This window comes from Somniosus microcephalus, chromosome 11 (assembly GCF_052327205.1).
Source record: "Somniosus microcephalus isolate GS21.2 chromosome 11, FLI_Smic_1.0, whole genome shotgun sequence".
Lineage (NCBI taxonomy): Eukaryota > Metazoa > Chordata > Chondrichthyes > Squaliformes > Somniosidae > Somniosus > Somniosus microcephalus.
The window spans coordinates 41,239,589-41,251,627 of NC_140997.1; the positions used below are offsets into that span (position 1 = coordinate 41,239,589).

Consider the following 12,039-nt stretch of genomic DNA (forward strand, 5'->3'; position numbering starts at 1 on the left):
AGGGGTCACAGTCTCAGAATAAGGGATTGGCGATTTAGGACTGAGAGGAGGAGAAATTGCTTCACTCAGAGGGTGGTGAATCTTTGGAATTCTCTACCCCAGAGGGCTGTAGAGGCTCAGTTGTTGAGTATATTCAAGGCACAGATCAATAGATTTTTGGATATTAAGGGAATCAAGGGATATGGGGATAGTGCAGGAAAGTGGAGTTGAGGTAGAAGATCAGCCATGATCTTATTGGCTGGCGGGACCGGCTCAATGGGCTGAATGGCCTACTCCTGCTCCTATTTCTTATGTTCTTATAATAAAAACAAATTGTGTGGCGGAGCCACCAAAGGACTCAGAGCGGTTGTACATAATTCCTTTACCAGCAATGTAGTTACTGTCTGTGCCTGTACCTTTAATTACACTGTTTGACTGTACAATGTCTAGTTACCTTTACAGCGCGGTTTCAACGTGATGACGTCATGCCGTTAGTCACGTGATGCCCCAATGGCGGGAAGAACGTGATGACGTCATGACGTCAGTCTTCTGACCAGAGGATCAGTCCTCGTGGAGCCCTCAAGGAGAGTAGACCTGTTATTGATGTGTTCTAGCAGTTTCCAGTTTAAACTCATTTCATTTCATTAAAGTTCATTATTTTAATTGCCTGAGTCGAACTCAGTCTTTTTGACAGGAACCTCCGTTCCTACAATGGAACATTTTTGATTTCATGTCATAATCATTTCCGTTAGTTTGCACAGAGTTGTTTCACAAAAGGCTGGTGTAAACAAATATTACATAGAATTTACAGCACAGAAACAGGCCCTTTGGCTCAACAGGTCCATGCTGGTGTTTTTGCTCCACACAAGCCTCCTCCCATCCTATTTCATCTATCCCTATCTGCATATCCTTCTATTCCTTTTTCCCTCATGTACTGATAAAAGGTAATCGACCTGAAACGTTGTGGGGAATTTTAAACTGAAAAACAGGTGAGTTGGAGGCGTGGGGGTTGTTAATGTGTTAAAAATGTGAATCCCGACCTGAACCCACCTCCAACCCGCCCACTTCCAGTTTTAATGTAGGTAGGACGGGGTGGTGGGGGGGGGGGGGCGGACAGCCAATCCGCTGCCAGGAGGCGGGTCGTCTATTTAAATATTAGAGAGAGGCTGGAAGCCTCTTTAACATCCATTTTGTATTTAACGTTAGCTGGTCGGGTTTTGCATGCCATATGAAACCCGCCAACTAAAGCAAGGTGAGGACTGCTGCATCAAGGAGGTAAGTGCTTTTACACAAACCTCCTGGATCCAGGGTCCCTACCGAACCCACCCCCCACGATCGGAGACCCCCTCACGAGGCCTCCAATCACCCCCCCAGGCTTCTGATTTCCCACCCCGCCGGCCTCACCCCAAACTACCGTCTGATCTGCTGAGCATTTCCAGCATTTTCTGTTTTCATTCCCTCATGTACTTATCAAGCTTCCCTTTAAATGCATCAATGCTATTCGCCTCAACGACTCCATGTGGTAGCGAGTTCCACATTCTAATCACACTCTGGCTAAAGAAGTTTCTTCTGAATTCTTTCTTTGATGTATTAGTAACTATCTTATATTTATGGCCCCTAGTTTTGGACTCCCCACAAGTGGAAATATTGCTAATAACCCTGCAATAAAATTCTATTCCTTGTATGTATTCGGAAGAAAAGTGCTATTTGATCTGGTTGCTATAAATATATTGGGGGAGAAATTCAGTATAGCCCCGTTTGGGGCGCTAACTTCACCGGGGTGCTACCCGGAAAAATTAGCACCCCCCCACGCTGGAAATTGGTCGGTTGCGCCCCAAAGGGAAGCGGGGCGCTACTGGAAGTGCCCCGCCTCCCTCTTGGGGCGCTGCGAGTGAATATCGTGGCGCCATGTGCCGCAACGCCACACGCTGTGGCACGTCGCGCTGCGGTATTACAGGCCTTCCTCCCCTTCCTATCAGATTCTTCTATCATATTTGCCTTGTGCAGCGCGATCTGGGGCCCAGCTGGGCCCCCGGGGATCGGGAGTGCAGGCAAAAGAGCCCGGCACCCAAGAGAAGTGCCGGGCTCTTAGAGCGCAGCCGGCACTCCGCAGGGGGTGGGGGGGTTCCGGAGGCCGGGGACGGGAGCGCACGCAGCTGCTGGGAAGCGGCCAACAACAAAAATGGCTGCCCCGCCCCTCGCCTTTAATTTGTGCCTCCCCGGCCGCAGGTACGCCACCCTGACCCTGTCAGACATAGCATCCGGCGGTAAATCAGGGGGCGCTCCCGAAGATCGCGGCCGGGGCGTGAGCGGGGCGCTGCGCACACCGATGACATCATCGCCAGCGGCGCAGTGCTATCGATTAGCACCACCACTAACCTCCTGCTGAATTTGGCGGGTGACGTGGGCAGTGCTGCGCCCGGGCGCTAGTTGGTTTGCGCCCCACTTAACGCCCTCTTAAGGTGCTAACGGGTGGCGCAACCAACTGAATTTTTCCCCCATTGCGACTAATTCTATATCAAACCTAAAAACAAACTTTTAATTGAGTTTAAACAATTGCAAGGGGATTACATACAGTGTTTCAGTATTACCTGCTTATCTATTCCTATAGCGTCGAGGCCATTGTACATTATATTTACCCAGCCATCTTTCGAGGATAAAACAAAAAGTGACATCAAAGCCTAGAAAGCAACAGAAAGAAATATATATACCAGTTTTCCAAAAATATTTGGTTTGCCTGGCCTTTCAAAACGAATACAAAGATTGGTTAATAAAATACAAATTATTCAAAACAAAATTAACTTTAAAAAGAGCAAAATGATATTGTTTCATTCATAGAATCATAGAAGTTTATGGTACAGAAGGAGGCCATTTGGCCCATCGTGTCTATGCCGGCCAAAAAACAGCTATCCAGCCTAATTCCACGTTCCAGCTCTTGGCCCGTAGCCTTGTAGGTTACGGCACTTCAAGTGCATATCCAAGTACTTTTTAAATGCATGAGGGTTTCTGCCTCTACCACCCTTTCAAGCAGTGAGTTCCAGACCCCCATCACCCTCTAGTGAAAAACATTTCCTCAACTCCCCTCTAATCCTTCTACCAATTACTTTAAATCTATGCCCCTTGGTTATTGACCTTTCTGCTAAGGGAAATAGGTCCTTCCTATCCATTCTATCTAGGCCCCTCATAATTTTATACACCTCAATTAAATCTCCTCTCAGCCTCCTCTGTTCCAAAGAAAACAAACCCAGCCTATCCAATTTTTCCTCATAGCTAAAATTCTCCAATCCTGGCAACATTCTTGTCAATCTCCTCTGTACCCTATTGTGCAATCACATCTTTCCTGTAATGTGGTGACCATAACTGTACGCAATAATCTAGCTGTGGCCTAACTCATGTTTTATATAGCTTTAGCATAACCTCCCTGCTCATATATTCTGTGCCTCGGCTAATAAAGGAAAGTATCCCATGTGCCTTCTTAACCACCTTTTCTACCTGTCCTGCTACCTTCAGGGGTCTGTGAACATGCACTCCCAAGGTCCTTCTGTTCCTCTACACTTCTCAGTATCCTACCATTATTGTGTATTCCCTTGCTTTGTTAGCCCTCCCCAAATGCATTACCTCACACTTCTCCAGACTGAATTCCATTTGCCACTTTCCTGCCCACCTGACCAGTCCATTGATATCTTCCTGCAGTCTACAGCTTTCTTCCTCATTATCAACCAAACGGCCAAATTTTGTATCATCTGCAAACTTCTTAATCAGGTCCCCTACATTGAAGTCTAAATCATTGATACATACAACAAAAAGCAAAGGATCTAGTACCGAGCCCTGTGGAACCCCACTGGAAACAGCCTTCCAGTCACAAAAATATCCGTCGGCCATTACCCTTTGGTCCTGCCACTTTCCCTTGGATTCCATGGGCTTTTACTTTTCTGACCAGTCTGCCATGTGGAACTTTGTCAAAAGCCTTCCTAAAAATACCATGATGGCATTTGAACTCACATCTTCTGGCCCGGCCCCTGGGTTACTAACCCAGTAACCATAACCATGGTGCTACCATACCCATTCATTGAAGACCTCAGAATTATTTTCAGATGATAATGAAGGTTATACCACCAGCCACATTTTCTGTCCACATTAACTGAATGAAACCAGTACTATTCCATTATTGGAGCAGAGAGCCGATATAGTTATTACTCCAGTTCTACATCCCATATTATAGACAGCAGTAGTTTACCAACAATGAAAATCGACCAACAGCCCTGTAATCTCCAGGCTTATCTCTGTCTCCTTTTTTCAAGAAGGGCATTACACTTACTAATGTAATAAGTTTTACATCATGCCATCCCTAATTGATTATTTTATTAAATATACAGCTTAAAACATACCTGTCCCAGATTATCAAAATTATATTTACGGCGCACCCATTTGAAGTTAGCTTGGAAACAATCTGACTTGTTTGTGATATTTCTGGTGTCATGTCCATCGCAGTGGTAGAACTTGCCTTTAAACAACTGCAAAAAATACAGATTTGCAAAGAACAATTTTAGACTATTCAAACCACATCAGGGTTAAAAAGGAACTGGACCATAGCCCCCTTCAACCCCCTGCTCCAACAACCCCACCCCCGTCAGGCGAGCTACCTATGGAGTGTGACCAGCGTCAATAGCTCATCACAATTATTCAGATGAGACCCGAGGAACAATTTCTATCAATCTTCGGGCCTCTGCTTCGGGTGCCTGCTGCCTTCGCAGCGCTGAGTCTGGGCTCAAGAATGGGCCCAGATGAATTTCTACCCCGTAAAGTCTTCAAACTGATTTTCTGTAAATTCTTAAAGTTATAAAAGTAGAAAAATTCACGTAATCCTGAAAGGGTTAACAGTAGGAGCAAGGGATTTTTCCCCTCTCCAATCACTGGTCCAGATTACAGCACATGATTGAGAGAAACATAGAAGATAGGAGCACGAGTAGGCCATTCGGCCCCTCGAGCCTGTTCCGCCATTCAATGAGATCATGGCTAATCATCCAAATTCAGTACCCTGTCCCTGCCTTCTCCCCATATCCCTTGATCCCTTTAGCCTTAAGAAATATATCCAACTCCTTCTTGAATATATTTAATGAACTGGCCTCCACCACCCTCTGTGGCAGAGAATTCCACAGGTTCACCACTCTCTGGGTGAAGAAATTCCTCCTCATCTCAGTCCTAAATGGCTTACCCCTTATCCTTAGACTATGACCCCTGGTTCTGGACTCCCCGGCCATCGGGAACATCGAGAGAATATAACAATAGAAAAGAAAGAATGCTATTACCCATATCATTCAAGCTTTACAAAATTGTTACAACTAAAGTCTTAAAACAAATATACACAGCTTTCAAAATAGAATTCATTAAATATAAACGCAGTCCACTAGCAGTAGCTTCAGTGAACACTAGTTTTTTCTGTTATCCTTTTGAGACAATTCAAATTTCTTGTGAGAAATTAGAAGGATTTCCTCTGCTGGCTAGATGTAGCAGGTTGTTTATATTCATGTTTATGATTTTTCGCTACATATCTCAATCTTCCCATCATGAAGTGGTGTTGGCCAATACCTGTGGTTAAGTCCTAAGGATGCATTGTGTAGTTGAAAATGACCAGCCCATACTGAGTTCCCAGGTGATATGGGCTTCAGGTCGTTAAGAGGCACTGTTATGAATCGGATTTTGCGTAAGTGCTGTGCATCATTCTTATCACAATGACATCGCATGCAAGCGCTGTGATGAGCCATTTCCCCAGCTTAGATTGTTTTACTGTATGTTTGCAAAGAAATGGAAAGAGATTTGACAAACATGTTTGTAATGAAGCCAGTGGTCCTTTAATGCACCATAATTTAACTTGCTTGCCTGCTTGCTAAATTCAGCTTCAGTTATTTGACTGTGCAGTCATTTTTCTGGAAAAAAAGGTGCTTTGACGTTTCATTATTATATTTACCTGGACCCCCAGGATTCCGAAGATGATGAAGAAAGCACAGCAGATGAGTACAATATTCCCAATAGGTCTCAAGGAAGTTATTAAGGTTTCCACTACTAGTTTGAGGCCTGGGGCTCGACTGATGACTCTAACAAAAGGGATAAATTGCTGTCAGTAATCATAATCAATGGAATTGAAAGTTCTCAGAGTTACTAATAATAGCTGCGAGAGAAAATGTGCTTGGATAAGTGACAGGAAAATGGTTTGATGAGTTTGCCCATGTGATCATATGGGAAGAGAACTGCAGCAAAAGCATTGACAATATTTGAAATACAGCAAGCAGGTGTATAGAATGTAACTTGACTCTTCCCAATTTGACTCATATTGTGGTTAACAAGATAAAAACAGTCCCTTTGGATTTCTTATAATTGGGAATCTCTGGGCTAGAAATTCATCTACTTACCGCCACTCCATAGCGCCATAAAATGGCAATAAAATGGCGGCCGCTGCTCTTTCGCCAACTGGTGGTGGTTCCCACAACGGCTGCCATATTCCTTTCCCCCTTTGCACTGCCGGTAACTGGCAGCGCCTTGGAAAAAAAATGGCGGTGCGGTGACATCAATCAGCGTGCAATGCCGACTTAACGTCACCAACATGAACTTCGACCCTTCAGCACTGGGTCTTAAGCACGCCAGGTTAACTCCTGCAGTGTTGACCCCCCTGCACAAAGCTGGAGTGCTGTGTGTGAGACCCTCAGTGCCCCTTCCCTGGCTTGCTGAGCCATTTGTGTTAGTGCTGAGGCAGTTTTCCCATTTGTTGAAGTTAGGAAAGTATGTCAGCTTTAACAGCTGAACATTCATATTTGGTACTTCTTTTTAATGTTGAATATTTCTTAAAAAGCAGAAAAATGTATTGATTCACTGCATTTTATTTTGTATCGCTTCAGTGTGCATGACCCCTTTAATTCTCAGACCTCTTCATTGCCCACAATTCCCTGTGAGCTCCACAACTTCGCTCACAGAGATTATAGGAAGTTGCAATGCCGGACCTGGACAGAAACTGTGTCCCGGATCCCTCCAACAACACCACCAGGTCGATGTTGCACAGAAGGTGAGTGCTATGCCACCTATCTCCATGCCCCCAGACCAATTTCACTCGGTTAGCGTTGTGGCCATTTCCAGCAGCCGTTAACTGCCGTTGCCGGCAACTTTGCTGCCAAACACAAATTTTCCCCCCTCTATCTCCAGCTCACCAAACTCGTAAACTAATATTCTCACTTAAAAGATTTCAAAACATGTAGTAAGGACCAGAAGGAGCGGACCTGAGCGGGAGCGGCTCGAGAGCTGAGTGGGGATAAAGAGCGTGGTGAGAGCGGAGCAACTCAACACAGGCAGAATTTGAAAGAGTGACTTCAGAGTAAAAAACCTAAAGTGACATCAGCACAAGGGAAGGAGCTGATTGGTGAGTAGCTGGGGAGTGGTGAGTAGCTGGGGAGTGATTTTTTTTAAGTTTTAAGTTTATTTCTGCTAAGTTCTGCTAAAGAGCGCGATCGGAGAGGAGCTCTTTAAGTTAGGGGCCGGGGTTAAATAGCTGGTATGGGATAAAGTGGGAGCTTGGCGATTAGTAACTGTTAACACTACATTAAATTAGCAACTGTTAATAATATATTGTGGCAGAGCCACCAGGGGATTCCGGACACTTGTTTATAATTCCTTTAACAGCAATGTAGTGCAACCGGGGGCTACACCTTTAATGTATCTGTTAACTGTACTATGGCTTCTTTCCTTTACTCCGCGTGATGACGTCATGCCGCCCGTCACGTGATCCCCGAACGGCGGGAAGAACTTGATGACGTCATGACGTCAGTGCTCGGAACCTTCCAGCAGTTCTAGAGAGGCTTTCAACCAGACCAGACCTATTTGCATTGTATCCAGCAGTATACTGTTTAACTTCGTTTGTTCATTAAATTTTATTGTTTTTGATTCTCTGTGTCGATCTCAATTCTTCAGCTAGGAACCTCTGTTCCTACATTGGTGACCCCGATTTCTTCGAACAATTTTCATTGAAGTTACATCATGGACACGAACGCCGTCACCCTCAAACTGCCACAATTTTGGGAGCAACAACCAGCCGCGTGGTTTTTCCAGGCGGAAGCCCAATTTGCAATCCGGGGAGTAGTAGCGGATTCGACCCGTTATTATTACGTGGTCTCCGCCCTCAACAGCGCCATGGCCTCGCGGGTCGTCAGCCTCCTCGGGAGTCCTCCGGACGATGGCAAGTACGAAGCTTTAAAAACACGGTTACTGCAGGTTTTCGGTCTGTCCAAGTCGGAGCGCGCTCGTAGACTTATCTCCATGCCCGGCCTCGGGGAATCAAAGCCATCAGAGCTCATGAGCCAGATGCTCACGCTCTTGGGCTCGGAATCGGAATGTTTTCTGTTCCGGGAGTTGTTTCTCTGCCAGTTGCCAGAGCCGGTACAGGCGGCCTTGGCCAATTCCGCGATCACGGACTGTGCTGAAGTCGCTGCAGAAGCGGATAAAATTTTCACCGTCACACAACAATGTTGTGCGGCCATGAGGTGCCCATCCCCCACAAGAGTGAAGCCGACTCCTCCGCCAGCAGGCTGGTGTGCATACCACGCTCGTTTTGGCGCGAAAGCCCGATGCTGCCGTCCTCCCTGCAGTTTTTCCCCCCAAAAAAAACCTACCTCAAACCAGCGGTTTCTGAGAAGGGCAACAGGGCCTGAGGGACACGCCGGAGTTGCGATGGCCGTCGGTTCCGCTGGGAAACTCCTTTATATCACAGACTCCGTCAGGTCGACGTTTTCTCTGTGATACTGGCTCCCAGTGCAGTATCCTACCAGCGTCGAAGCTCGATCTTCAATCCGGTGGTCATGGTCCCTCCCTCGAGGCAGCCAATGGTGCGGCCATCCGCACATTCGGAAAGCATAGGGTCCAGTTGCGTTTTCGTGGCCAGCATTTCGTTTGGGAGTTCATCACGGCGAAAGTCTCACAGGCCATCCTGGGGGCAGATTTTTTTCGCGCCAATGGTTTTCTCGTCGACGTCCGGCACTGGCGGTTAATCAACGCGGCCACCTTTCATTCGGTCCCCTGCCACCACAGCACCGCTGTGTCTTGGTCAGTTGCCTGTGCAGTCCCATCTCCAGATGAGTTCTCTCGTCTTCTCGGTGAGTTTCCGGAGCTCACCAGGCCCACTTTTTCTTCTTCAGTCGCGAGGCACGGTGTGGCGCACCACATTACCACGACAGGATCCCCAGTTTATGCACGGGCTCAAAGGCTGGAACCTGGTAAACTCGCAGCCGCAAAGGCGGAGTTCCATACCATGGAGCGCCTGAGAATTATTCGACGATTGAATAGTCCTTGGTCTTCACCATTACACATTGTTCCTAAACCAGGCGGCGGATGGCGACCATGTGGCGACTACAGACGCCTGAATGAAGCTACTACTCCAGATCGATACCCGATTCCTCACATACAGGATTTTTCGGCCCACCTGGCAGGGAATTCCATCTTTTCCAAAGTAGACCTTGTCCGGGGGTATCATCAAGTGCCCGTTCATCCTCAGGACGTCCCCAAAACTGCTGTCATCACGCCTTTCGGGCTCTTTGAGTTCCTTCGTATGCCATTTGGGTTGAAGAACGCAGCGCAAGCCTTCCAGCGTCTCATGGATTCTGTGTTGCGCGATCTGCCATTCATCTTCGTCTACCTCGATGACACCCTCATCACCAGTACCAGCAAGAAAGAGCACATTACGTACCCTTTTTTCTTGTCTCAGCCAGCATGGCCTTATTATCAACCCGGCCAAGTGCCAGTTTGGCTTACAAAGCATTGATTTTCTGGGACACAGAATCACCTCAGAAGGCGCCGTTCCGCTGACCATGAAGGTGGAGGCAGTTACCTCATTCCCGCATCCTCAGTCCGTCAGGGCTCTCCAGAAATTCCTGGGGATGGTCAATTTTTATCATCGTTTCGTCCCCAAGGCGGCCCTGTTAATGCAACCGTTGTACGAGGCTCTAAAAGGTAAATTGGGTAAAGACCCCATCGGCTGGACACCCCAGATGGACCAGGCGTTCCTCAACACTAAGGACGCTTTGGCTGATGCGACCATGTTAGCACATCCTCTTCCAGGTGCAACCATCGCCCTTACCACAGATGCATCTGACTATGCCATCGGGGCAGTGCAGGAGCAATTGGTCAACGGCACGTGGCAACCACTGGCTTTCTTCAGCCGCCAATTGCGAAAAAATGAACGCAAATACAGTACCTTTGATAGGGAGTTGTTGGCACTTTTCCTGGCCATCCGCCATTTTCGCTTCTTACTGGAAGGACGCCCATTCACGGCTTTCGTAGACCACAAGCCACTTACGTTTGCTATGGCCAAGACAGCGGAACCATGGTCGGCTCGGCAACAACGTCATCTTACGTTCATATCAGAATTTATAACAGACATACAACATGTGTCTGGCAAGGACAACCTGGTGGCAGATTGTCTCTCCCGCGCCCCGGTCCACGCAGTCCACCTGGGAATCGACTATGTTGGTTTGGCAGAAGAACAGGTGGCAGGCCCTGAAGTGCAGGCGTACCGGACCACACCTTCCAGCTTACAAGTGGCTGATGTCAGTTTTCAGGCCGCAGGGACCACACTCCTTTGCGACATCTCGATGGGGGTCCCCCGACCAATTGTACCAGTCGAATGGCGCAGGAGAGTTTTCGACGCAATCCACGGTTTGTCGCACCCTGGTATGAGGGCTTCACAACGACTCATGGCAAAGAAGTTCATCTGGAAGGGCATCCATCTCGACATCCGTGACTGGACCAATACCTGCGTGAGTTGCCAGAAGTCCAAAATCCAATGCCATGTTAAGGCCCCAGTGGCCACTTTTCCAGTTCCAGAGCGTCGCTTCGACCATGTTCACGTGGACCTGGTTGGCCCTCTCCCTTCTTCTCGTGGTTTCACGCATCTCCTCACCGTGGTAGACCGCACCACCCGGTGGCCAGAGGCAATTCCTTTGGTTGCCACCACAGCGGCGGACGTTTCCAGAGCCTTCATCTCGTCATGGGTGGCTCGGTTCGGGGTACCGGCCGACATCTCCTCCGACCGAGGACCTCAATTTACCTCGGAACTTTGGAATGCTGTGGCTCAGGGTTTGGGTACCAAGCTTCATCGCACCACCGCCTATCATCCACAGGCAAACGGTCTGTGCGAGAGATTTCACAGGTCCCTTAAAGCTGCACTGCATGCTAGTCTTCATGGGACTGGTTGGGTGGACAGGCTCCCTTGGGTGCTGCTGGGTCTTCACACGGCTCCTAAGGACGACCTGCAATCTTCTTCTGCAGAACTGGTTTACGGCCAACCACTCAGAGTTCCTGGCGATTTTCTTCCTCCTCACACAGAACCCTGGTCCGCAGCTCAGCAGCTCGTCAGCCACCAAGAGGCGGCTAAGAATTTCATCCCAGTGCCTACGTCTCATCATGACCTGCAGCGCTCCCATGTCCCGGTGGAGCTTAAGAGCGCCGAATACGTTTTCATTCGTCAAGATGCTCACAGAGACCCGCTCAAACCGCCTTACACTGGTCCGTTCCACGTCATCTCGTCAGGTGACAAGTCTTTCACAGTCGACGTCGGCGGTAAGCCTGACCACATCTCCATCGACCGGTTAACACCGGCTCATCTGGATCTGAGCGAGCCAGTCGTCACCGCTCAACCGCCTCGTCGTGGGCGTCCACCGTCGACTGTCGGTCCAGTACAGCCACAGCCAGCCACTTCTTCTCCTACGTCTGCGGCACTATCCCAACCACGGCCAACTGCCAGTTCGTCTTCTAGCGCTCCGTTCCAGTTGCCAGAGTATCGCAGTCGGTCGGACAGACTCGTCAGACCCCCTTCTCGTCTTACCTTTTCTGTTAAAGACAATTCTGGGGGGGCGTATGTGGCGGAGCCACCAGGGGATTCAGGACAATTGTTTTTAATTCCTTTAACAGCAATGTAGTGCAACCGGGTGTTGCACCTTTAATGTATCTGTTAACTGTACTATGGCTTCTTTCCTTTACTCCGCGTGATGATGTCATGCCGCCCGTCACGTGATCCCCCAATGG

At 48.2% G+C, this 12,039-nt stretch overlaps 1 protein-coding gene across 1 annotated transcript in view; it reads right to left on the bottom strand.

The window, feature by feature from the left end:
• The window catches only part of cacna1ha (calcium channel, voltage-dependent, T type, alpha 1H subunit a), a 362,311-nt gene that overhangs the window by 71,086 nt on the left and 279,186 nt on the right, over positions 1–12,039 (bottom strand). The window contains exons 20-22 of the mRNA XM_086000548.1: positions 5,948–6,074; positions 4,368–4,493; positions 2,571–2,660 (exon numbers count right to left, since the gene is read on the bottom strand). Coding sequence (XP_085856674.1) covers positions 2,571–2,660; positions 4,368–4,493; positions 5,948–6,074 — 343 coding nt within the window. The remainder of the gene's footprint in view (positions 1–2,570; positions 2,661–4,367; positions 4,494–5,947; positions 6,075–12,039) is intronic.